Source organism: Adiantum capillus-veneris, chromosome 29, assembly GCF_014529385.1.
Source record: "Adiantum capillus-veneris isolate H3 chromosome 29, ASM1452938v2, whole genome shotgun sequence".
Classification (NCBI taxonomy): Eukaryota; Viridiplantae; Streptophyta; class Polypodiopsida; order Polypodiales; family Pteridaceae; genus Adiantum; species Adiantum capillus-veneris.
The window spans coordinates 87,339,593-87,367,103 of record NC_140959.1 but is presented as its reverse complement, the minus strand read 5'-3'; the positions used below and the strand labels follow the sequence as shown (position 1 = coordinate 87,367,103).

General features: G+C 47.6%; 2 protein-coding genes across 2 annotated transcripts in view; one reads left to right on the top strand and one right to left on the bottom strand.

Moving 5' to 3' along the window:
- Positions 1 to 593: 593 nt before the first annotated feature.
- Positions 594 to 27,511, bottom strand: part of LOC147419538 (uncharacterized) — an 89,499-nt gene continuing 62,581 nt past the window's right edge. The window contains exons 3-7 of the mRNA XM_086506079.1: positions 24,983 to 25,192; positions 23,855 to 24,094; positions 23,566 to 23,777; positions 23,216 to 23,470; positions 594 to 1,582 (exon numbers count right to left, since the gene is read on the bottom strand). Of these exons, the coding sequence (XP_086362205.1) occupies positions 1,331 to 1,582; positions 23,216 to 23,470; positions 23,566 to 23,777; positions 23,855 to 24,094; positions 24,983 to 25,192 (1,169 nt within the window). The 3' untranslated portion in view covers positions 594 to 1,330. The remainder of the gene's footprint in view (positions 1,583 to 23,215; positions 23,471 to 23,565; positions 23,778 to 23,854; positions 24,095 to 24,982; positions 25,193 to 27,511) is intronic.
- Positions 19,296 to 20,489, top strand: LOC147419539 (uncharacterized). Its single transcript, XM_086506080.1, has one exon. The coding sequence runs from the start codon at positions 19,296 to 19,298 to the stop codon at positions 20,487 to 20,489; it is 1,194 nt and encodes a 397-aa protein (XP_086362206.1).

Here is a 27,511-nt window from a genome sequence, read left to right as displayed (position 1 = left end):
GTACACTCATGTGGTACCACATGGTAAACCTTCTGAACCCCCGTGGGACAAAACTTTGGTATTGTTCTGACATTTTATTCACAACGTTATGTGGGACTTTTGATATCGAAACTCACCCAACCTCCATTCACATGTGTCTCTTATATTTGTTATGTTTCCTAAAAGAAGACGGCTATTTTGGCTAAACCAATAGGGGCCTCACATTATTATTGCAAAACCATAAAACTAGGCCTTGTTTGTCAAAACATAGGAAACAACAAGTTTTTAATATATTACATGCATCAGGGATTAGATATCTTCAAAATGCATTATGCATTATATATCCTCAAGTTTTCCTAAATACTAGCTAAGATTAGTCTACATTTTGCTTGTCCAAAAGTCTCAAAACCCTTCTCAGTTGTTTAGGAGCACTCCAGTCGAGGATTTACCATTGGACGAGAGCAAAAGCTATTGATATGGCTTCCGACAAAATAGCATCTACAGAATTCAACACAATCAAGCATGCTCATGCCAAGGTCCAAAATGCGGTACACACCGATCAATACAATTACAGTTTGTTCCAGCCACTTATTGATAGTAAGAAATACAGCGACTATTCCATAATTATCCTTTTATTGATGTTTGGTCATTGATAGTAAGAAATACAGCAAATTGCAAACAAAAAGGATGCAACAATGCCATTTCCCTTCATACATGTCAGGTATGAAAAGCTAGACATAATCCGTGCAGCAATTAACCATCTGGCACCTTTGTGAATATCACAAGAAATATCATTGAAAGCTGCTGCAAAAGCGATCAAGCATAAGCCGACAACAACTTCCCTTTTTGCACAGGATTTAGGCTCATTGAAGAGCCCCTGTTTTGCACCTTATCACATGCATCGTACTCGTAAACTTTATACCTTATACATGAAGAGCTTCACAAATATTTGTAAAGAAACCCCTCAAAACTGGTGCATTGCCTATCCTGACATTGCATCACATGCCCCAAAATGGATGGAGCATATCTTGTAGTCCTTCATTAGCTTGCACTTCTCAAAGACTCCACATACAGACCTTACATTAAATGTACATGCTCCAAGTATTGTCATCATACAACCAGCAAAGACCTAGAAGGCTGTAAGCTGTGATCACTTGAAGGGGAATTGCCTGCACTACAAGCTCATTTTGGCAAGAGCTGAGTTACCACTTCACGCCTACATGTCAGTTGCGAAGAAGCCCCTTGATGGAATTAGTTAGTCAAGTTCATGTGAAACTATATCCCTTTTGTGTGAAATCTGTGTCGCTGGCATACACTGCCCTATCTTGAATTGCTTTATCTATTTCCCTAGTTAAGACTTTTCAGTTTGCTCGTAAGCTTGATATAATGTCTCCAAACCGACTGAAGTAGGATGCTCTGTGGCAGAGATCTTGATTCCTTCTGGTTCTTTGAACATGGTCAGGAACATACTACGGTGACACTTGTCACAAAACCAAAAATATGAAAAGTGTCCCTCACCATCCAATCTGTGTAAAACTGCTTGTGGCACCATCCGGACTGCAAACTCATTGATGCCCAGCGGCACTACTCGGTCCTCTGTACCCTATAAAGAGTCACAGCCACATCTCTCTCTCTCTCTCTCTCTCTCTCTCTCTCTCTCTCTCTCTCTCTCTCTCTCACACACACACTCTTTTTTTGTAAAATTTTTTTGATTAATTTACAAGTGGGAAACCTCAAAGTGAGAAAAACCCATCAGAAAGATCAGATACAAAGAGAAGAACAAAGAAGTGTTCTGTAATGTGAAGGCTCATAGGAGAGCTGTAGGATATGGAGGGAGTTCCCAACATCAAGGGAAGAATGTAAGGATTGCCTACGTGAAATCTTGAACGAAGGAAGAGATTCGCATCATGCTGATGGAACATGCGAAAATTGCTTTGGCGTCACAAAGACCATAGAGACCAGAACCTGACCCATGTGAAGAAGACCACAAATCAATGAAGGGAAGTTGGGAGAATGCCAAAAGCCCAGAACTGTTTGTGGAAAACTGCCGAGGGAAAGTGGAGGCGCGTACAGGGCAGTCAAGGAAGGCCCCGGAGAAGCGACAATCCCAAAGCTGGTGTCTGACAGTCTCTCACAAGCTGAACATCTGACACGACGAGAAGAGCTGATGTGACGCGCACTAAGGAGAGTTCCAAAAGCCCAGAACCGTTTGTGGAAAACTGCCGAGGGAAAGTGGAGGAGCATACAGGCTGATATGCAGTCAAGGAAGGCCCTGGTGAAGCGACAATCCCAAAGCGGGTGTCTGACAGTCTCTCACAAACTGAACATCTGACACAACGAGAAGAGCTGATGTGATGCGCACTAAGGAGGGTTCCAACAGGGCGAACAAGCAACGCCATAGAAACAGACGTTCCTTCAGAGGAAAATGGCTCTTCCAAATTGCAATAAGAGCCTTTCTCCACCATTGATCAGATTTATACAAAGACCATAGCTCATTACAATGGTCAGCCAGCCAAGACTCATGCAAGAGAGAAGCATAAATGTTGCTAGCAGAAATAGCAGCAAAAGGTGTGTCCCATAAAGTCCAATCCGACGTACGGCATCCATTGGCTAGTGGCGGAATGGGCAGGAAAACAGCCAACATGTGCTCAGCGCGCTCCAAATCTGACGATAACGCATGCCCAGACCAAAGCGTGGAGCTGCTTGAGAAAAACGAAGCATATCCCTAGACGTGTCAACCACATCATTCACCGTGTGTATGCCTCAACAAGAAAGGAAGTATGCCTAGAGTGGCGACCGGTCAACAAGAGCAAGAGAGAATGCCCTACTCCAGTAAATGCTTTCCAAGTGTAGCCAATTCCCATTTGATTGTTGTCTGCCATGCCATGAAAGATGAGCCGTAACGGCTTTCCAAGCAAGGAGTAAACTAGAGGTAACCGAGCAACCAGGAATATGACCAACCATCTGCCATACACAATCTCCCAGGGGGAGGTCTCCAGTGATTAAAGGCGGAAGTGGTAACATGCTGACATAGTGAGGCAATCATGACTGTCCGCTGACACTTGCGCAAGAGTAGGTAATAACATGGCCTTCCTCACAATAGCGTGGCGGCAAAGATCCAAAATACTCAGTCCCCCAAAACGCTTCGGAGTGCAGAGTTTCTTCATTGATAACAAATGGAGCCCTTTCTATTGGGAATTAGTGGGTCACAAATGAGATAAAATATTAGACATGAGCAATGTGAGGCAAGGAAGAGGCCAATGCAACAACGGCAAGTCGAACTGAACATATGCCATCATGGTGCTCTAGACAATACGGAGCCGAACATGTAATGGCCATGTGGACAGTTTCCAATATTGCAATTTGGCATTCAAGCATTGCATAACCCAATCCAATTGCTAAGTATTGGTTACCTTCCCGTCAATAGGATACTCCAAGTGTCTGACAATCACATGCAAATCAAGTACATCTCCAGGCCACAAAAGATGATGCCAGTCATGTGCATTAAGAGACAGGAGTTTGGATTTTCGGAAATTGACCTTAATGCCTACTGCAAGCCCAAACGTATCCAATGTCTGCATAATCTCTCGCATGTCATCCTAGTTATTACGAGGCATGAACAACCAGTCATCGGCATAAGCCTGGGCAATAAGTCATTTCCAGAGGGTAATTGCAACCCATGAAGACGACCAAGCAAAGTCAAGTGATCCAAATGCAACAACAAGGGGCCATTGGCAACGGCACACAATACGGCACTGAGGGGGCAACCTTGCCTCAGTATCTTCGAAGACTCTATGAAGTTTCCTCGAGCATAAGCTGCATCAAACTGTTGTATGAAGGTTAAAGCCTTTTGTTGATCCTCAGTTCCCCTGAAAATTTCAAACTTCACTCCCTGCCCACCTTCCTTGTAATCCTTAGGTTGACTTAGAGGAGTCACATTGTCATAAACAGGTGCCCATAAAAGTGGTGCTCTAAGATTGACCATTCCAGCACTCACATCACCTGTTTTACTTGGCATATCTGCATTTTGGGCATATGGCTGCAAAAAACCAGCCATACCAAATTGTGTTCGAGGCATTCAAAATTGCCCATAGGCACCCTAAAACCTGGTTGGACACCTATGTTCCCATACATATCGTTACCCATGCCTGTTTGCATTGTCCCAAACACATTCCCTGGCATATAACCTGTGGAAGGTCCAGCCATAGCTTGAAACACTGAACCATCTCTAAAATAACCAAGGTAGGAAGTAGGTAACGAAAGGGTCTGACGCATAGCCTGCTCATTACTCCCTTGACCATTCACGAACGGTTCCTGTCCAGGTAAAGCAAATTTCTTGGGATCAATGGACAGCGTTGGTTGCTCAATTACATGGGCTTTCCCTCGAGCATCACGAGTCCTCTGTGCATTGGAAATCTCCTTTTTCTGCAACAGCTCCGTCATGCCTTGTGTCGGAGCCTGAAATCCTTATGTCGGAGCCTGTAAGAACTCCTACATCCTTGAGTTGTTAGCCAACTATTGAAACATTTCCATGCAGCTACGCAGTTGAGCTCTGAACAACCTGTCCTCTTTTTGAAGAGTTGAAGGAACTTTCTCTGTGCCATGTGAGGAAGATCCCTCTTCAGGTACTTGGTCTCTCTTCTCTGCCATAACGACAAACTCTATGTTGCTTTCACCCACAACAATCGACGCTGCACCTTTTGAAGAAAAAGTGACTATCCCGTCGATGGAACCATATAACCGGGCTGTACACAATAGAGGGCGGTACTAATTCAACTACCTGATAACTTTACACAGAGCACTGAGAAGGAAAGAGAGCTTCAGATGCGTCCAACGACTAGAATGTCACTGCACACACGAAGACCGACACCTAATAGGCCGTAAAGACAAGCGCCCCTTTCGGTATTTCTTTATTCAATTAAGAACAGACGATCCGAACACGTAGATCAAAGTACCACAAAGATGTCCAAACCTGGCGAGGGCTGAAATTGCAGGTTTTTGACCCAATTTCAGTAACATAACGACGCCAAAACCCCTATAGGTCAAAATTACCTGTCTAGGACAGATTTCCTCACAATTTAGAAGCTTTCCGATGAGCTGTAACAGTGTAATTCCCTGTTTTGTCACTGCCAGGTTCTCAAAGCCCTCTACAAGCATGCCAAGGCCTTCCTGAGGCTCCTCTGGTGTTCTCTTGCACTTCAGGTGTAAAACCCTAAACCTGCAGAAAAACATAGCAGGCTGTAATTCTCTGTTTTGGATTGTTTTTTAAGGAGCGAGAACGTCTACGCGTAACCCAAGGGCTCCAGCACGCAATGGGACAGTCCCCCTGTGATTTGGACGAGTTTTCAAGCAAGAAAACTCTCCAAATTTGCAATCTTTCGCGATCGAACTGTGCGTACTTGTGGGGGATTAGCAATTAGCTAATCTGGTTCTTGTTCAGAAGGCTCTTGCCTTGGCAAATGCGCATAAAACCTCCAGAACTGTACACTCAACTGAGAAGCCCAACTAGTGGGGCATTACCATATCTGCAAAGGGGAGAGAGAGAGAGAGAGAGAGAGAGAGAGAGAGAGAGAGAGAGAGATGCGCAAGAGCAAATCATCGCGCTACATGAGACAAAGGAGAAGGCAATCTTTCCATTAAAGCTGTGAACCTGCACCCACTACTCACACACACATTGTAAATGCACAATGAGGATTAAAATCAGCCTTCACTCTCATTTGGGCGCCCCTCTTGCTGAGGTGTCCTGCATGTTGCTCTGCTACTGCCAACTGTCCAATTTTCCCCTTTGGTTTAATTTCCTAGTTCCCACCAACTTACAAAGTTCTAAGTGACTTGCCGAGTGGCCCAAATTCCATTTAGCGTACACAGGCTTCCACACTCATCAGAATTCAGTGTGCTATTAGGCCTCGCCAGTCCTAGACTGACCGACGTAGATTCCCGATGTGAGAAATCCGTTCGGCCGCAGTCATTTCACACGATGTCCACTTGCACCTTTTCAAGGGTTCCGGGGAAAATAAATAAAAATATGTAGTATATGACCAAACAAGAACAAGTTTCGATTTTCAAATTGGCTCACTGCTGCTGTCGCACTCGCCTTCGCCATCGCTCCTATCCCCTCAGCTCCCCCTCGCGCTATCCTGACCCTGCCCCCCCCCCCCCCTCGCGTTGCCCTGAGTTGTCCGCCCGCCCCTCACTTCCCCCTCCTCGTGCTGTCCGCAACCTACCCACATTCCCCCACCCCCACCTCGTGTTTCTTTCAGTGTTGGTTCACAGCGACACCGACTAGCTTCTTTCGCATCGACGCCCTCGACTCCCCTTCGCTCGCCTTCGCAGCACTAGACAAAGATGGAGGATTCTGCTCCGCCACAGAAGGACCCAATGAAGCCCCCTCGCCCGACCCCGCAGAACCCACCATTCGACTTGCTCTTTCGCCGAACAAGCGCACATAGAGGGCAGAGGTGGCGCGCCTTCATCAAACCACCTCTATTATCTGCAAGATTCTCGACACCAGACCCAGGAGAGGGGAGGTGAATGATCTCCTTTAGGCCCGCCTTCTCGCAGATGTGGGCAAGATCCTAGATGTTCAACTTCTTGGACGTGGCTACTACCAGATAGAGTTCGAGACTCCCAAGATGGCATCCAAGGTCATTGCGATGAGCCCCCTGGCCATCCGAGCAGTTCGAGCTCACTTTGGACAGTGGCCCCACGGTTTCGACCCAGCTACCGATGTTCATGTCGAGGAGGCACACCTTCTCATTTCGGTCTACTTCCCCGGCTTGAGAGGAGAGCACCTTCCGCTCCTGTCCAGGATTGGCTCAGAGATTGGGACCGTCCTAAAGACACCTCGTACGGCAGCCTCTGTAGCTGCCAAGGCAGTTGGCATTCCCACAGTACGTGTTCTGGTGCGAGACACCCACACCCTTCTGAAGGTCATTCTTCTACCTCGGGTGAGTGGTGGTTGGCTCTGCCAGAGCGTGGAGTATTCGGGCCTTCCGAATCAGTGTTTCATTTGTCGCCAGATGGGCCATCTTGCGAAGGCCTGCTATCCACGGAGGAGGTCCCGACCTTCACCTCAGGCTCACCCCCAGACTACTAGGACTAGTCAGCAGCAGCAAACAGAGTCATAGGATACTCAGGCAGCCTCACCCTCCAAGCCTGGGGCTCAGGCAGAGGAGGACTGGCAACAGGTTCGTGGTCTGCGTCCACAGGGGCCACCACACCAGCCTCGCCCTCCGGGTGGTCACCAGGCTCCAGCCTAGCAGCAATGGGTTCCCACAGGGAATCTTTTCAACCCTCTTCAGCAAGACGAGGTCCCCGCTCCTCCCTCTACCTCAGCCTCTCCTTTGACAACCCCTCCTCCCCTAGAGTTCCCTACCGTCCCTACCCCCCTCCTCTTGCCTGCCTTCCCCCTCTCCTTCCGCCTCTCCCTGCCCCCCAACCTCTCCATCCCCCACTTACCCCCCCCCCCCCCCCCGCTTCCTCCTCTCCTGCCGCTCCTATCCCACAGCGGACCCATGGGGTAAGACCTTCCTCGGCTGCTAGGAGATCTCTTGGCAGCGCTTTTGCCACGAGTCGCTTGGCGAGAGAGGGACAATCTTTCTTTCCTACCCCCCTCCAGGTGAAAACATCTCCCTTTGCAGCAGTTCCTCGTGGACTTACGAGCTTCGACGTTCGTCGTAGGTGGGACTTCTTCGCCTATGACTTCACTCGGTTTCTTGGTGAAAATATTGTTCCTTGCAGCTAGAGGGATAGAGGCCCTGGACACGGCAGTTGGCTTCTCTTTTCCCCTATGTGGGAGGGCCTAGTCAGAGTGGACACTGGACTCAGTGTTGAAGTGGCTGCAAGCACAAGCCCTCCAGCTCTCTCACCACATGGGAGACCTGGGGGTTACAGACCTGGTACAGACTTTGTGGCCGTTGGCCAAGTTCTCAGTGACACCTCCAAACTCGACAAGATGTAGACACATTGTGGTACACTTCTTTGCTGATACGCAGAGCCCACCATGCTATGTATACATACGTAAGGACTCTTGGACATAGGAGGTTGCCCTACACACGGTACGCTCTTCTTAGTCCTAGGCCAGACAAAAATTGCAGTCACACCTATCTAGGGGATGCGGATTATTCCCCATCCAAGCCAGCCTCAAAGATAGCGTGGTTAGTTGTTGTTGTAGCATCTGTTCTCTCGTTCTCCATGAGGATTGTCTCATGGAATGTGTAGGGATTAGGTTGGCCCCAGTTTCAGCGCCAACGGGGTCAACTGCGTCAAGAGCTTCAGCGATGCCTTGTGGGCGGCGAGATTGATATTCTTATGCTGTAGGAGCATCATCTTTGTGAGAGCCGCACTAGACGTTGTGGTCAGTTTTTGCGTGGACGATATGAGACATTTTGGTCAGTTGCATTTGGACATGGTGGTATCCAGGGAGGGGTATGTATGACTATTGCGGACTCTTGGCAACACGCCATTTACGGCAGAGGCATTATTGTGCTTGGCAGGGCTCAGTGGATTACTATGCAGGTTGAGGGCCACCTCTTGGGCTTCCTAAACATCTATGCGCCATGTGGCAAGTGCACTTGCTGGGTTTTGGTCTCACATTGTGTAGTCTCTGCCGCATGCAGAGCAATGGTGCATTGGGGGTGACTTCAACATACTGGAGGACTGGAGGTAGCCATGCTACTATGCACAGGGCTAAGTTGGCAGCTTGGGAGAGGCTATATATGACTTTGAGGGTTTCAGATGTTTAGTAGCACTTTGGCTTTGTGAGGCCCCCAGACAGCTTGGCCTTCTCTCGCTCAGACCATAGAGTGGGAGAAGTGAATCTATCTAGATAGATCGCTTTTACGCCAATGACCACTTCTGTGACTTGGCAGGGCCAGTTTGCATTCTGGCTGGGAGATCTTTTTCGGACCATGCACCAGTGACCCTCACTGTGACAGATAGGCAGAGGAAGGGGAGCACGATGTTTCCCATCCCTGAGAGGATCTTGTTGGATTCAAAGCTCAGAGAGCGAGTGGTGGCTCTATGGACAGAGGGCTTATACACGCAGGACTTTCCTGCTGACATAGTGGCCTCTGGACTTGCTCAGCTTAGTCGACTCTTTCTTCAGGAGTCTACGGCTCATCTAGCTGCAGCGAAAGAGGAGGATCGGCATCTCTAACGAGGCGTTGCTTCCTTGTAGAGGATGCAGGAGCAGCACCCAGACAATCCTTGGTTGGCGGAGCAGTTGCAGTAGGCTCGCCAAGAGCTTGCTAGCATAGAGGAGAGGCATCATGAGTTTGCTTTCCATCAACACGCATCTCGGTGGACCCAGGTGGGTGACAGAGTGACGGGGGCATTCTTTGTGACTGTGGGACCCCGGCATGCGCATGCCAGTGTCAGCCAGTTGAGGAGGCCTGACGGGTCAGTTGCTTCAGAGCCAGAGGACATGCGTGCAGTTGCTACTGACTTTTACCGTGACCTGTTGTCAGCAGAGCCTCAGTCATAGCATCAGGATGCATGCACAGAGCACGTTTGGGCACAGATGCCTTGTCTTGTGACTGAGGAGATGTGCCACAGGCTTGAGCTGCCTCTTCAACTAGAGGGGCTCCATGTGGCCCTCAAAGAACTTCTCCATGGTAGTTGTCTCAGTTTGGATGGTTTGACTCCTAGTTTTTTCTTAGAGTATTGGCACTTGCTTGGCCCAGACCTCTACAACGCTTTTCAGTACATCTTACACATAGGAGAGATGCTTAACAACATGAGTGAGGGCTTAATCTACCTCATTCCCAAGGAGGGTGGCTCCTTGGATGAGATTCGACAGTGGCGGCCCATCACCATCCTCAACAGTCAACTCAACCTACAAAATTCTATCCAAGGCTCTGAGCTTGAGGATTCAGCCACTTCGAGAGAGCACTATACATGGGACCCAGACAGGTTTTGTCAAGGAGTGCAGTATCCTTGACAACATCTTCACTTTTTGGGAGGCATCTGCCCTCGCGTGCCTCCGTGGTGAGGATCTGGTGATACTTCTTCTCGATTTTGACAAGGCCTATGATAGAGTTGACTGGGACTTTTAGGAGGGCACTCTACGCAGGATGGGTTTCTCAGATACTTGGATCAGAGGTGTGTCAGCTCTCTACAGACGTGCACACAATCAGGTGCTTTTGGCAGGAGGTAGAGGAGATTGCTTCATGCTCACACGTTCAGTCAGACAGGGCTACCCTCTTGCCCCCTTCCTCTTTCTGTTCTATGTTGAGGGGATGAGCAGATTCTTGGTTTCACAGCAGGTTGGTCTACATGGCTTAGCGCTCCCTATTCAAGGCGATGAGCTATTGGATGCTGAGTATGCAAACGACTCATCCTTGTACTTGGAGAGCCAGGAGGCCAACCTGCACAGGTGTGAGCAGGCTCTTGAGACGTTTTGTTGTGCATCAAGTGCACTGATCAATTGGAGGAAGACAGTGCTCTCTCGGTTGGCAGTGCTCCTACGCGTGATTGGCTACCAGGTGAGGGTTTTAGATGGATCCCCCCAGGGACTACAATTCGATACTTGGGCTGTTAGGTTGGCTTGGACCCGTCTCCTAAGCAACAGATTGCTCAGTTCGTCTTTCTTTGGCAGGCAGAGTTACAGAGGCCAACCAGGTGTTGTTGGCTACTATGTGGTACATTACATCTTGTTGGATCTTTTCAAGCTCCTATATCAGTCAGGTAGAGAGGTTGATCAGGAACTTTCTTTGGACAGGGCGTGACACTCAGATAGCCCGGGCCAAAGTAGCCTGGCAGGTCATCACTCTACCTTGTTCTCATGGGGGGTTGGGAATCATAGTCCCAGCTGAGCGCAGCAGAGCCCTTCTTGGCAAGTTTGTTGTCAAAGACTGCTTCCAAGGGAGGAGCCCTAGAAAGAGTTTTTGCTTCAGCGGCTTAGAGCTCAAGTGCCTCAGGCAGCAGGCCCTTGGAGACCTTCCATGAGATGGATTTTCACAGAGATGCGCAGAGTTGGTCTGAGCAGGTGACTTGAGGATCGTTTTACTAGGAGCTTGCTTTGCTCTTGGGAGCAGCTGCGGAGAGGCCTGGAGCAGCACAAGCCCACTTGCACGGAGGAGCGCTTGAGACGCCCCTTGTTTGGAACCCCATCGTCAGCACTTAAAGAGGCCACTTGGTTGGTAGTAGGCCTCATGTTTCTTGGGGTCCCATGGCAGAGGGTCCAGCACGCACTCTAGGTGACTGCCTACAATTCTCAGGTCTGTCAGAGGAGCTTCAGAGCATCCAGCTATAGGGCATGAGAGGGGTGCAAAGCATGTGTCAGGACATCACAGAGGCAGTACCAGCTAAGTGGCTTACACCTCTAGAGACAGCAGTGCCCAAATGGATGGGGGCCTTCAGGGCGAGGGTCGATTAAACAGAGTCTCAGTAGAGGCCCCACGGGTTGCAGAGTGTTGTTTTCAAAGGATCTGAGTAGTGGGCATCTGCGGGAGGAATTGTGTCATAGATCTTGACCCAACAGCTCTTGAGACAGGCCATTGAGGTTGTGGGCTTGGGAGAGCTATCCACTGGCACGAGTGCAGTGGGATCCTGGGGAGTGGTTTTGGAGGGACCCTTTCTCTTCAGTCGACCATCCAGAGGTCCGTTTCTTTCAGTACGCTTCGATTGGGACGTCACATACTAGCAGCACGGAGAGAGGCTCGTCCTGCACCAGCACCTCATTGGCAGGAGGAGGGTCTCACATCTGAGTTCTTGTCAGCCTTTTGAGCGAGGTTGTGGGATGCCAGACAGCCGCTGCAAGTCACTTTGTTTCAGTGGCTAGTTGCACATAGAGCTACCGCAATGGGAAGCTGGCTAGTACATAGTGGCCTTCTGGCAGCATGCGTAGCTTGTGACCATCCTTTGGAGACGAGTCAGTGTCACTGTCTGTGGGACTGTCCCATGGCGCAGCAGGTTTAGCTTTGGGTCCTTCGGCTGATGCCAGCTCTTTCCACAGCACGACAGTACACTTGGAGGACAGCTGCTTGGTCCACTCTCAAGGGCCCTGCACTACAGTTTGAGCTATCCTCCACTAGCAGGTTGATAGTGATCCAGGGGGGTCGACCTACACTCCAGCCTGCTACTACAGAGCTTACTCCACAGGAGTGGTGCAGTGAGAGAGATGTGTGTTGGCCCTTGGGACCTCGTTTGTGGCCTGACACTCTAGTTCATCTCGCGGGCCTGCTGCTTCTGCATCCTCGAGGCTCGCCTTGTGCCACCAGCAGAGACTGCTAGAGTTTTTTGGCTGGAGTTGATCCATACTCTTATGGGACAGCTCGAGAGACTTCAGGGCAGCTCTGATCGCATGCGGGAGCGTAGAGAGGCGTTCCTTCGACTCCGACGCCCTGGGCCTTTCTTCACCATGGTCCGCGGTGAGCTCAGATGGCACTACCGTCCACCTGTGTGGCTTTTCCCTCCTCCCATCTCCTGATTTAGCCCTCATTGTACATATGTTTTTTTCTCATCGGGAGTGTCTCCCCTTATGATTGTTGTAGCCCTCTCTAGTAGAGGTGGTTGTAGCCCTATGGACAGTTTTATTAACTAATAGAAGGATCTCTTTCTCAGGGAAAATATGTAGTACATATTTAAACTTTAAAGAAGGCAACAAGAAAAATGCACCTCCTGGTGACACACCCCACCCTTGAAATATTGCAAGCAACCTCGCTTGCATGCCAATAATACGTGCTATATCTCCTGATATCACATATATTCTATGATGGGAATCCAAGATATACATACTTCCAAAAATGTAGTGTTGGACGATTAGACAATCCCACCAACCTGGCTACCACATATATCAAGCATGGAAGTCTTCTGGTGTACTCTCAAGCACAAACTTCTCTAGCCAAATTCTGTATGGAAAGAGTAGATACAATTGCTTAACTACTCCTTTGAGCATCATGAACCATGCTCTCACCTTGCTCCATAGGGCTACATCAAGTCACTGTGGGTTCCATCTTAAAGGCTTCAAGATATAGTTGCAATAGTTGAGGTAAATCAACCAATTCAAACTCTTCCATCCATTTAGCATCCAAAGATGGATAGTTCTTGAACTTCACCAAATAGCGTCTTGCAACATTTCCTCTAACCTTCCTTTCCTTATGTGCCAATATCTGTTCAGGAACAAGAATCTCATCCAATCTTCCACTTCGGGTTGTTCCTCATCAAGCATATTCTCTGGCACATCACCAACAAAGGGCTTAGGAGGTTGACATAAAAAGCATTGTGTATTTTCCAGCCTTCAAGTAGCTTCAACCTGTAAGCTACATCGCTGGTCTCTTCTGAAATCTGAAAAGGACCATAACATCGCATGCTTAGCTTAGGAAACAAATGTTCCTTGCCTTTCTTTTTCCTTAACCTGGCCTTTTCAAAGCGCAAAAGTACTCAATCACCAAGTGAAAATACAAGTTCACGACGGTGATGATCAGCAACTTTCTTTTGCTTAGCTTGAGTCTTCTCAAGAGCAATCTTTATCTTCCTGTATGTTTCATCCATATCTTGCACATATTTGTCTGCCTCAAATATCTTGTTTTTACTTTGCAAAATGGGTGGGACTTTCTTCCCTCCTTCCCTTATCTCAAATGGTGCCTTACCTTTTGACGTATGAACAGTGTTTGTAAGCATATTCAGCCAATGGAAGATCGTGTTCCCAAGTTGCCTTGTGCTCTGACACATAACATTCGAGCAGATCTACGACAATAGAATTTGCCTCTTCTGACTGTCCATCAGTTCGTGGATGAAACGAAGATGAGAACTTTAGCGTAGTATCCATGTTCTCAAACAATACCTTCCAAAAAAGACTCGTCATACGTGGATCCCTGTCACTAGCAATTGACTGAGACATCCTGTGATACTTAAAGATATGGCTCATGAATATCTTGACCATGTGTTCTGGCTTCATCTTCTTCCTAACAGGAATGAAATGGGCCTGCTTACTGAACCTACAAATGATAGTCCAAGTTCCACCATTGCCTGTTTGCGTTTTTGGAAGATCAAAGATAAAGTCCATCGCTATGCTTTTTCATGGCCTATCAGGGATCGGCAATGGCTGCAACAATCCCGGTCACTTTTGATTGTCAAATTTGAGTTTTTGGCATACTAAGCATGATCTTACAAATGTGTCAACATCTTAATGTAAAGCTGGCCAATAGAAGAATGCCTCAACCCTTTCACTGTCGCATCAATTCCACGATGCCCAGCATATGGTGGAGCATGACTTTCCATCAAAACATTTGGTCGTAACTGTTTAGTAACGCATAGCTTTCCATGCATCATGAGAAAGTCATTCTTAAGCATATAGTGCTCATGATGTTGCCCATCAACAAGTTGATCATAAATCCTTGCAAAATCTGAATCTTCACCATATTCTGTCTTCATTTATCTAGTTCACATTGGTACGGAATTGACACTGCCGAAATTTGGGGCTTTCGTGACAACACATCAACCACCACGTTCTCTTTCCCTTCCACATGCATAATCTGAAAATGGAACATTGATAAGATGTTTGCCCATCGCATGTGTTTCTCAGACAACTTCGTTTGTGTGAGAAAGTATCGTAAGGTTTGATGATCAGCTTGGACAACAAAATGTTATGTCTCGCTCGTAGGAGAGGGGATCTAGCCCATACGCCATCGTGATGGGCGTCCAATGACCGGGCGGGCGTAGTGTGAACCCAACCAGTGTGGCCGGCCATTATTATAAAAGGGAGGCCAAGGCCTCATTTTCAGTTCTTGACCCCCACTCGCAAAATGCCAGTGGTTAGCCTGCGAGACTAGGAGTGTATAAGGTCACCTGCTCGTCCTCGATAATGTCAAATAGCAGTCTCATTTGTTAGCAAGGTGCTCTGTCGTCAGATTATACGTCTAGGTGAAAGGTGTAAGAACAGCTATCGTGGCACCCAATGTTAGTGTGGTAGCCACCAGGGAGCAAAAACTGAAGGCGGGTGCTAGAAAACTATGGTGAAACTAGAATGGAAGGAACTCCGGAAAAAAAATGACCTATGAGGCCGAGTTATGATTGAAAGTATGCATTTGGAATTGCAATGGATGCCCATGGAATGCGGGGATTGGCATAGATGAACTAACTAGCTAAGCCAATATTGTACTCCTTATTGAAATGAGAATGACACAATGGGCTAGAGAAATAAAATGTATAGTCATTGATGTAGTCAAAAAATCCCAAGCAACGAAGAGGGCAAGGAGGGGTAGCTATATGATTCAAAAAGGATTGGAAGATTTTATATCAATTATAAAAGATAACAAGCACGAACAATATGTATGGCTGAAAATTATGACACCAAAAAGAGCACACATTTTTGTACTTCTAGTTGAAAATTGGAAGCATGACACGATGCGCTAAAGAAATACGATGTACATTCATTGATGTGGTCAAAAAATATCAAGCAACGAAGAGGGCAAGGAGGAGTAGCCAATTTGCATGGGAAGCAAGCGAAAAAGTCCAACGGACGCAAAAAAAGCAAGATCTCGAGCACGCAATGGATGAAAGACATAAAGAAGTAGTTTGGGAGATGGGATGCATTACGCTTGCTACATGATGCCTCAATAGAATCCCAAGTGAATGAAGCTTTTCTACAACGCATTGCAATGTATTACCGCTTGGGAGGAATCCGGTGGGTCATGCTTCATACATTACACCACCTATATTGCCCCCAACTACAAAACTATGTTCTTCACCAAAAGAGGAAACCGTACTCACCCTTATATGCTTGAGCCTATCCCCTTGCCGAGATACGCAATACACACTATCGCAGCCATTCGGCGTATCTTCAACTCCCTTCAATCAGAGACGGGGCGTTGGGGCAATGGAGAGGAGTCCCATCGACTATGCACATTATGCTCACTGCAAGTTCAAATGTGAGTAAAAACTGAGCACTCTAGTAGTGTGTGGTACTCAGACTCTTTATCAGCCCCACAAATAGTACATTGCATGTATCTTTGGTCCCTTAGGTCATATTTGACCTCCGAGGACAATAATAAAATCTCTCTCTCTCTCTCTCTCTCTCTCTCTCTCTCTCTCTCTCTCTCTCTCAAGTGTGGATATAAGCCTGCATGCCAAGGCTCAAGGACAAGCCCCAAGTAAACCCCACAGCGGAATATGGCAGGCAAAGCTCGAATGTCTGCATAACAACTCAATCTGTGCAGACGTTACAAGCCATGGCCCTAGGGAAGCTCGCCAAATGCAAAAGGCACTCGGTTGTAATGTAATTATCGTAGCCACGGACTAAAGCATCTCTCAGCAGCGTTGAGTGCAGAAACACGCAGAGGTTGAAGGCGTGAGCAGCTCTAGGAGACTCCCGGGCAGTGCGGGTGTGAAGCTCTGGCTTCAGCTGCAGCGGAGGGCAGCGACAGCCAGTTGGCAACAGCACTGCAGCGAGCATACAGCAGGTAGCAGGTCAGGCGCACATCAGTTCGGGCAGCGTACGGCACAGCACACAGGATTCTATTAGCCCCCCCACCACCCCCCCCCCCCCCCCCCCCCCCCCCCCCCCCGCCCCCTCTCTCTCTCTCTCTCTCTCTCTCTCTCTCTGCCCCTCGCGCAGTCCCCCCCCCTCCTCAGTCTATCGCTGCCCCCCTCCCCTCCGTCTTTCGCGCCCTCCTGCCCTGCTGCCCCTGCCCCCCCGCGCTCCCTGCCCGCCCCCCCACCCTTTCTCTCTCGCGCTCTCTCCCGCACCCCCCTGCCCTTCACTCCCGCTCCCTCGCTCCCTCTCTCTCTCGCGTTGCCCGCCCCGCTCCTCCTCTCTATCGCGCTGCCCCCCGTCTATCGCGCCCCTCCTCTTCAATCTATCGCCCCCCCCCCCCCCCCCCCCCCTTCCCTTTTCTAAGTTAATTTAATTTAATTTGATTTAACTTCTCTATCTTTTGGTGGCTCTAGAGTCCTCTAGAAAATTAGCTCTTAATGGGGATACATCATGCTGGTTTGCACAGATGGCATCATGGTTTCAGACACATGGTTTCACCATGGACAGGTTGCCTCCTTTTCAATACTCTCTACAGGCACCCTTGACAAGAACCCTTGAGGTCTCTAACACGGGTAGAGATTAATAGACTTATTCGTCAGGATCTGATCTAGTTGGACACGAGGAGGACATGGATAGAGCCGTTACAGGAGTTGGGCACGAAGATGGCTTTCTATAGAGAGCATCTTCTCCACCTCACGGGGGATGGGTTTGTGATTCGACCTAGCTATATGGACACGCATCTTTCTCATGGTCTGCGCTGTGCCATTGGCCAGATACGCACGTCATCACATCAACTCGAGATTGAGACTGGCAGGTTCAGAGGGACACCAGCAAATAGCAGGATATGCCGCTTATGCCATCTAGAGCCAGAGACAGAAGTAAATTACATATGTCATTGCACAGTGTACTATGAGATACGAGGCCGTTTTAATTGTCTATTCAGAGAAGGTTTTGGGCCTCTATCTAGGGTCATGAGTTATGAGGATCAGAGATGTCTTGGGCTATATCTACTTGAGTTACATAGGCATAGAGAAACTTTACTGAGGAGAGCTGAAGAGCGACAACCCCAGAGACGGATCACAGATTTCTTTACACTAGATATTGTACACCCAGAAGAACAGACAGAGGAGCAGCCAACAGTGGAGAGGTCTACCCGCACTACTGGCATTCTCATAGAGCGAGCATTGGAGCTAGGGAGATCTAGACGACCCCGATGGGGAAGAGGAGCTACACAGTTTCGAAGGAGGCTACAGCAAAGGATTCGAGCCATACTCTTTCGTCGTCCACAGTGCAGATGAAGATGGATCCCTATGAAGATGGATCTCTACTCCCCTCCCATATTGCCTTCACATTGTACTGCTTAGTTTAGGATCCCGCAGTATTTATATTTTGTTATCCTAGTTTAATTTATTTTGTTAATCTGACTTTGTATCAGATACACCGCATTGTAACTTTCTGGTCTCATAGGTCACTTTGGCCTTTTGAAGACGTTAATATAACATTTCATTTCATTTCTCTCTCTCTCTCTCTCTCTCTCTCTCTCTCTCTCTCTCTCTCTCTCTCTCTCTCTCTCTCGCACGATGCCCGCCCTGCTCCCTCTCTCTATCACACTGACCCCCCCTCCTCTGCCTATCGTGCCCCCCCCCCCCCCCCCCGCCCCCCCAAATCTATCTCTCTCTCTCTCTCTCTCTCTCTCTCTCTCTCTCTCTCTCTCTCTCTCTCTCTCTCTCTCTCTCATTCTTTGGACCTCACCGTAATGGATCAACGTCAAGGCCATGAAGGCTTGATGGGTGTTGCACAAACTGTCACACTTGAAGAAGACCCTGCACAGGACACGGAAGCCGCCAATGTCTCACCTGTTTGCAAGCCGCGAGCAAAGGCAACCTTCATGCTCACGAATAAGCGGATGGCGCACATGGAGAGGGAAATGAAGGAGTGGAAAACATAGATGGAAGGATGGTGGAATGAGAAGGCCAACCTCCTTCAGATGGTCTTCAATGAAGGCGCAAAGTGGAAGAAGGAGAGAGAGAGCCTTAACGCAAAAATACAGACACTCAAAGAAGAAGTCTCAGTCCTCAAACAGGAGAACCCAAACGCCGAGATACGGGTACTCAAAAAAGAAGTCTCAGCCCTTAAACAGGAGCTTGCTGATAGAGTAAGCAATGGACTAGAGGAAGGCGAATTTCAACCCTCGGTAATAGATGAAATCAAGGAAATTAAGGAGCACGTAAGGATGATCACAGAGGAAGAGAAACTGAGTGTGGCAAAGACGTCTTCATGGGCGGAGATGATAACAAGGACACACAAAAAGGCGGACGAGGCTGAAAAATGGATTGAGGTCGCCAAGAAAGGGAAAGGTCAAGAAACTCCTTGTACACCGACGCTTATCAACATGACTCTCGAAGAGGAACAAAGAAGGCGGATGCGAGCACTGCATGTGAGAGTGACCGGTCTCAAGGATATAAACAATGTGGAGAAAGAGGTCACAAGCCTTACATCCATGATGGGGATGGAGAAGCCTTTGCACACAAAGGCATGGAGGGTAGGTAAGAAAAGTGATGGCACAAGAGAGTCTTCAAAGGGGAGAGCTCTCATACTACGCTTCCCCTCGTTGGAAAAGAAGAAGGAATTCTTGAGGAAGAGGCCTACTCTCAAAAAGACAAGTATTTTCCTTGGTGATGACCTGACTCTCTCACAACTCGCACACATGAGAGAGGTAATGCCAAAAATTACAGCAGCAAGGGAGAAGGGAAAGATAGCCTTCTACAGAGATGGACAGGTGGTGATTTTAGAGCGGCGTATTGCATGACGGTGCGAGACCTATGGGACCACACTGAAGATGGCTACCTGGAATTGTAATGGGTCTATGAGGTTAGACGTGGGAGCATTTGAGGAGAGTTTCAAAGATAAGGATATTGTGTTCTTCTCAGAGACTCATCAAGCCCCTGGACAGGTAATTCCACATGTGGTGGGCTACAGATGGGAAACAGCTCACAGGACAAATGCGAGATCTGAGCACGGGAGTAGAGGTTCAGGAGGAGTAGCAATGCTATTCAAAGAGGAACTACAACCATTACTGCATATTGTACGAAGAGATGATCATGCTAGATATATGTGGGTGAGACTGAGACCTGACATAGGTCGATTCCTATATATTGCCATATGTTACTTTCCTCCCAGTACATCAATGTATGCCGCATCCAGAGGGCAGGCGCCTTTCTCTATCCTAGATGATGACATTTGGGAGTTTTCTAGGGATGGTGATATCATTCTCCTAGGGGACTTCAATGCCCGAACGGGTAACTCGCAGACAGTCTTCTACGACACTTCAGATGAGGTGCTTAGAGAGCTGGATGGGGGTGAGTTGGGACTTGACAGATGCTCAGATGATAGCGAGCAGACGGAGTATGGGAGATACCTCATGGAAATGACGACTACACATGGATTAGCTATACTTAATGGCTTACAGCTATTTCCTGGAGCAGCCGGTTTCACATGCTTTCCACACAGACATGGGGCCAGTACAATGGATTATGTTATGACACAACCGAGCTTTATCCCCTACATTCAAGATTTCATAGTGGGAGCCAAGCCAATGGGCATAGCAGTAGATCATGCTCTCTTGACACTGTCCGTCAAATTTCAATATAGTACAACCCATACATCAGGAGGCAAGTCACACACCTGCTATACATTCACTCCAGAGACTGATTTTGTTTATACAGAGGAGATCTGGGACCGTCTATTGGAAGGCACAGCTGGTACAAATGGTACAGGCCTCTCAGTGGAGGAGTGCACCACTCTACTGACTGAGACACTGCATGGGGCTGCATCAGTGGCATACCCACACACTCAGCCGGGCAAGAGACGACATTCTGGGAGCATGCCCCATAATAGTTGGTATGATGAGGAATGCAAAGAGATGAGAACTCAACTTCAGAGGGATCTTCTTTTAGGAGTCATCACTTACAGACAGTCTTGGATTGCTTTCCGACGCCTTGTGCGACGGAAGAAGCGAGCTTACCTAGCTTAGATGGAACGAGACCTATATCAGATGTTCTTGAGTAGGGACTCAGGAGAGGCATGGCGACTCTTCCATGAGCACTCCCCTCCCCCAGTGATTACTTCACCTAATGTGTGGGGCCAATATGCGACATCATTATATACGGTTCCTGTCCAGGAACCCCTTCCAGACCCTACCAAGCCTTGCCCAGCTGCGAGCACTTTCTTTACACCTGAGATGGTACAAAGAGCCATCGACAAGATGAGGACCGGGAAGGCATATGATCATGACGGTCTAGTAGCGGAGCATTTTATACATGCCAGGGATATGCTGATGGAGGTTCTCGCAGTGTTGTTCAATCGTGCCATGTGTGAGGGATTACCTGAGACTTGGAGGCTGTATAATATTGTGCCCATCTTCAAGGCTGGGGACCCCACAGAGCCTGGGAACTACCGCACTATTATGGTTGGACACACATTGGCACGGTTGTATGCATCTATTCTGGAGCAACACTTGAGTAATTGGGTAGAGGGCGAGGGTGTATGAGCAAAGGGTCAAGCCGGCTTCAGGAGGGGTTTCTCCACTCTTGATCATATTCTGACACTCAGGGCCATCATTGAGGAGGGTAGAGCACATGGGAGACGGACCTATTGTAGCTTTGTGGATTTTCGCAAAGCATTTGACATGGTACCAAGAGCCCGATTGATGCGTAGATTGCAGGAGATGGGGGTGCCCATAGAGGTGATTTGGGGGATTATGGCTTTGTACACATCAGTGGTAGGACATGTACGCACTCCGGAAGGGGTATCTGATTTAGTTCACTCTACTATCGGAGTGAAACAGGGCTGCCCATTGTCTCCTACTCTATTTGGTATGTATGTTGATGAGGTGTCTGAGTACATTGACAGAGAGGGTGACAGGGGTGCCCAGCTGGCAGGGACGTGGATCCCATTGCTACTATATGCTGATGATATTGTGCTGATATCTGACTCACCAGAAGGTATGCAACGACATTTGGATGCACTACGCAGTTTTGCAGAGGATAGTGGACTGTGTGTAAACCTAGGTAAAACCAAGGTTATGGTGTTTAACACCACACCGCAATGGATTAGGAGATCAGTACCTACCTTCAAATATGGTCAAGAGATTGTGGAGTATACAGACGCATACACTTACCTGGGGGTAGTCTTTACAGGGCCGAGATTTTCTTTGAGAAGAGCAGCAGAGACTAGACTAACTAGAGCTGGTGTGGCTTTGGGGGGAATGGAGAGGATGTGTTCGCAGGTTCAATTCCAGGAACCTAGGACAAAGTTATGGCTCTTTGATACTTTGGTTGCTTCTACTATGTTATATGGGGTGCAGGTTTGGGGACCTTCTATAGGCCAAGATGGTTGGAGGCGTATGGAGAAGCCCCTGGTATCTATGATCTCTCGGCTGATTAGAGCCAAGGCTTCCGTACCGCATGATATCATTCAAACGGAATTAGCTGCCCCCCCTATGGAGATTGAGGCGCTTACCAGATCAGTCTCCTTTGTACACAGTCTGTGGGATACTACTAGAGATAGATATGCCAGGGTGGCTCTAGAGTCCTCCAGACAATTAGCTCTTAATGGGGATACATCATGCTGGTTTGCACAGATGGCATCATGGTTTCAGACACATGGTTTCACCATGGACAGGTTGCCTCCTTTTCAATACTCTCTACAGGCACCCATGAGGTCTCTGACATGGGTAGAGATTAATAGACTTATTCGTCAGGATCTGATCCAGTTGGACATGAGGAGGACATGGAAAGAGCCGTTACAGGAGTTGGGCACAAAGATGGCTTTCTATAGAGAGCATCTTCTCCACCTCACGGGGGATGGATTTGTGATTCGACCTAGCTATATGGACACGCATCTTTCTCATGGTCTGCGCTGTGCCATTGGCCAGATACGCACGTCATCACATCAACTCGAGATTGAGACTGGCAGATTCAGAGGGACACCAGCAGATAGCAGGATATGCCGCTTATGCCATCTAGAGCCAGAGACAGAAGTACATTACATATGTCATTGCAAAGTGTACTATGAGATACGAGGCCGTTTTAATTGTCTATTCAGAGAAGGTTTTGGGCCTCTATCTAGGGTCATGAGTTATGAGGATCAGAGATGTCTTGGGCTATATCTACTTGAGTTACATAGGCATAGAGAAACTTTACTGAGGAGAGCTGAAGAGCGACAACCCCAGAGACAGATCACAGATTTCTTTACAATAGATATTGTACACCCAGAAGAACAGACACAGGAGCAGCCAACAGTGGAGAGGTCTACCCGCACTACTGGCATTCTCATAGACCGAGTATTGGAGCTAGGGAGATCTAGACGACCCCGATGGGGAAGAGGAGCTACACAGTTTCGAAGGAGGCTACAGCAAAGGATTCGAACCATACTCTTTCGTCGTCCATAGTGCAGATGAAGATGGATCCCTATGAAGATGGATCTCTACTCCCCTCCCATATTGCCTTCACATTGTATTGCTTAGTTTAGGATCCCGCAGTATTTATGTTTTGTTATCCTAGTTTAATTTATTTTGTTAATCTGACTTTGTATCAGATACACCGCATTGTAACTTTCTGGTCTCATAGGTCACTTTGGCCTTTTGAAGACGTTAATATAACATTTCATTTCATTTCTCTCTCTCTCTCTCTTCTCTCTCTCTCTCTCTCTCTCTCTCTCTCTCTCTCTCTCTCTCTCTCTCTCTCTCAAATAACTTACGTGCCAGATATGAATAGGTGCACTGAAACCTTCCCAGCCTCTTTCTTCCTCCTTCCAAAAATTTTTGAGGCGATATAATAATCCAGAATTTGGCAGCTTCTTTCTCATTCTAAAATCTGAGAGGTGAAATCCCCAAGGGCGAACTTGGATGAGGAACTCCTGTGCAATGGTAGCTGCATGACCCTGCCGTACAGACTCCTCTACATCCCTCATGAGAGCTTTCATGAACATGTCCTGTTGCATCAAAACATTATCCTGAAATAACAGAGAGCCATGCAGAGTTAGCCTTCTTCACCAAGTGGAACAGTCTTGCAGAAAACCCTCAATAGAATAACAGTGGAGTACTATACCTTTCCCACAGTGACCAAATACTCATTCTGAAGCTTCTCAATATTCTCTAAAAGCATCCTCCTGCAGAAAAAGGGCAAAAAGGAAGGTGCCCATCGTGCCATCCTATACAGAAGTTTTTGACGAAAATTTAAAGGTCTCCATATCTCATGGCTTTCTTGCTTGGTCATGTTTGGAGCATAAAAGTTACCTCCGGGTGCAAATAAGCTGACACCTGAAGTCATGAAAAAAAGTTATTGAGAGCATTCCATTTTCACTTTTAAATAAAACTTCTTGATTAAAAACATTCACCTGCTAATCTATCAGGGATATACTTCATCGCGGCCCATGCATGAATTCCCCCTGTTGAATAACCGACCACCCAAAATTTTTCTTCAACCCCTAGAGAATCAGCAATTTGAGCCATATCCAAGGCTGAGGAACGTAAATTTCTGCGAGAAAGTGGATCACTTTCACCAAATCCCGGACGATCATAAGCAATTAAACGTACTCCAAAGTCTTCTAAGAGTCTGGTTTTAATCCCAGGGATTCCTGCTTAAAACCATGTAAATCTTAGTCATGAAATGAGATCCTGTGTGGTTATCAGAAATCAGATGCAGACAGCACCTTATTATCATTAAAAACCACCACGTGTGTTTGTTTAGCCACCAAAATGTCTGCTCATATGTACATGTCTATGAAATTCATATGCCTTACAGATCAATGGTCAAGTGGGAGAACTTGGAGAAGGGTTTGCAGGAGAGGGTGCGGTGTCCACATGCTTATAAATGATGAATCAAAGATGCTTGACTAAACTACTGCCAAATTGATTACTACTGATACATCATAATTTATTAACACAGTAGGCTGACAGAGAGAGAGAGAGAGAGAGAGAGAGAGAGAGAGAGAGAGAGAGAGAGGGGGGTAGGAACAAGGAAGGGGTGGGGGGGAGTGTGTATGTGTTCGAGCCTGATCACAATTTTCAAATTTTGCAACCTGTGATATCTTTCCATACAGGAAACAGCCCTTTTTTATCGATCACGTGTGTGTGTGTGTGTGTGTGTGTGTGTGTGAGAGAGAGAGAGAGAGAGAGAGAGAGAGAGAGAGAGCTGGGGGGGGGGGGGGGGGGGGGGGGGGGGGGGGTTGTGACTATCTTTTCTCATATTTTGCAACCTATCAGATCTTTCTCATAAACCCCCTGTTTTGTGTGTGTGTGTGTGTGCGCGCGCGCGTGAAAGAGAGTGGGGGAAAGCTCATAGAGCTCCGCCTCTTGTATCTCTCCTTTCCCGTGGGTTTTCCTCGGTTTGAGGTTTCCCACTTGTAAATTAATCAAATCCGATTTTTTTAAAAAAAGTGTGTGTGTCAAAGAGAGTGGGAGAGAGAGAAAGAAGGGAGGAAGTACAGGATATTAAACTTAGCCCTGACATGTGGAGTAATTACCTGCAAGGCGGGATGATGGAAATCCATGCACCACCAATATGGTATGCCGAGCAAGTTCTTTGCTGATCCCTTGTTCTCGATACGCTATACGCCTTCCGTCAGAAAGCTTCACATGTGGCACGTTAATTGGAGGCAGATTGTCAACCTTGACAGCTTGCACTTTCACAACATTTACAGCTGAATCTTGCTTATTAGCACCTGCTTGTAGACCTATCAAAACCCAAAAAACCTCTCTCTCTCTCTCTCTCTCTCTCTCTCTCTCTCTGGAGGCTATATTCTGTGTACAAAACAGACCTCTAAAGATGACTAATGGCCTATCATCCAGAGAAAGTACAAAAGCGCGATAACAAATTGAGGGCTAAGTGAACATCAAGGTGGCATGTATGATAGATGTAGAATAAACCGTTCGGGAGGTGCATAATGCCATGTGATGTGACTGGGGTCCTGACTGAAAAGAACTGAAGATCTTGCCCATGTGTGAAGAAAGGAGAGTCTACGCTGCTCCGCTGCCCTAGAGGAACATGCTGAAGTATCCCATTGACTACGAAGAGTATGTTGCGGCTCAATCCAAATGGCCATCAAAGTGTTGGATGTAGGGGAAGACTGTGAGCTCAAAATGTGAACACAACGGGCCTTCCACACAGTGTAAAGGATTGGGGGCTGGCCTCTACAACACCTCAAACCACCACAAAGAAGAGAGGATGAAGAGAATAGGTCTCTCAAGAAAATATGGGTTGATCTTTGCTCACAAATTTCATTAACCTCACACGCACTCAACCTCGACTAGCCTCAACTAGCTTCCCTCTATATTGCCATAGCCCCAGCTATGAGCAATTGGCCTCAAAAAAACCACTAAATGTTGGGAAAAGAAACCAACAAAAACCAAGAAAAATATATGCACTTTTGATCATTAAAACCATAGCCTCACACCATCTTAGCAACCCTTACATATGCGAGATGAAGCTCCATAGTCGCTCCCAACCATGCACATAAACCCATCAAAAACCATGTGAATCGTGAGTTATACAAAAACTCATGATGTTCAGCAAAAAAAAACTCAGAAAAAACCATGGTGGACATGCGGAAACACTCTCCCATTCTCACAACGATAACAAAGGGCTTTCAATGCCAAACCTGATTCGCAAGCCACGAGTACAAGGGAGATCCGCTTCATGCAGCTTCCATCACAAAAACGCAAGAAAAGGGGTGAAAGTACAGAGGTCACCACCCATGTTCATGGCCCTCTTGATGAGAGACACACTCTCCAATCAAGGCTCTAGGCCCTCGCGCGTGCACACACACACACACACACACACACACCCCTCAACTACACAACCCCCATGCACCATTGCAAGCAACAGCAACAAGGGCTTCCTTTTTCACAGCTGAATAACCCAAGTCACTCACAACCCCAAAGTTCAGTTTCTCTTCATATTTTCACCAAACTATTCTTCCTTGATTATTAGTGGCCAGCTGAATGCTATCTCTTGGGACGAGATTGTTCCAATGGTATTGGACCAAGAGGAGCGGTTCAATACGGGGAAGAAGTCAGGCTCCGAAGCCATGACCGGTTCTTCTAACAACAACAAGAAGCAGAAGGGTAAGAAGAAAAGCAACAACACCAAAGATAAGAAGTGATGCCGAGCGGGAAGCCTTGAAGACGGAACGGGCATTGCAGCAGTTGCGGTGAGAAGGGACATTATTGGAGGAAGTGTCCAAAGCGACTTGAAGATGCTTCGACTTCGACGGCACTAGTGCAATCACCGGCCATTGTTCATTTGAAGATTCTCCCCACAAAGGACTCTCCAGGGACACCAGAGGTTGAGTTGACTCTTGCGGGCCCAGATGATCGTGATTGGATTCTGGTCACATGACACCTTCCAAGGATCGTTTGTCCAACATGCAACGACACTGTGGTACTATCTTCATTGGCGACAAATCTGAAATTCCTATTCACAGCAAGGGATCCATGGAGCTCATTCCCGACGGCAAAGGAGGTATGCATACCTCCAAGGTACTTTATGCTCCAAAGCTAGGATTTCATCTTATGTGTGCGCACAAGGTGTGCAAGCTTGGCATGGAGGTGACCTTTACAGAGGATGCGGTATCGATTCGGGATCGACAATCCGGCAAAGAGGTCAGAGGGGGCTCGGTAGAGAACGAACTCTACACGCTCCATGCTCTTTCTTTAGCAACATGGATACCCACACGTGATCTTTGGCATTACAGATTTGGTCATTTAAACAAATGATGCTCTTCGGCTTGCTTTTTGTGAGTAGATGCTTACAGGCTTACCGGATGTTGGGAGTAAGCATGGGAAATGCATTACTTGCATTCGTAGGAAGCAACATCGAGAATCTATTTGAAGGCTTACTACACGCCGAGACATTGCCGTTTTAGAGTTGGTTCGCACCGACCTTTGTGGACCTATGCAGACTCCTTCCCTCGGAAGGCTCTTTATTTCATGTTGTTGGTGGATCATTTCAGCCGCTTTACTTGGGTATACTTTCTACAGCACAAGCACGAGGC

Coding starts and splice junctions, on each gene's coding strand:
- LOC147419539 (XM_086506080.1), top strand. CDS start 19,296: ATGGCTACCTGGAATTGTAATGGGTCTATGAGGTTAGACGTGGGAGCA.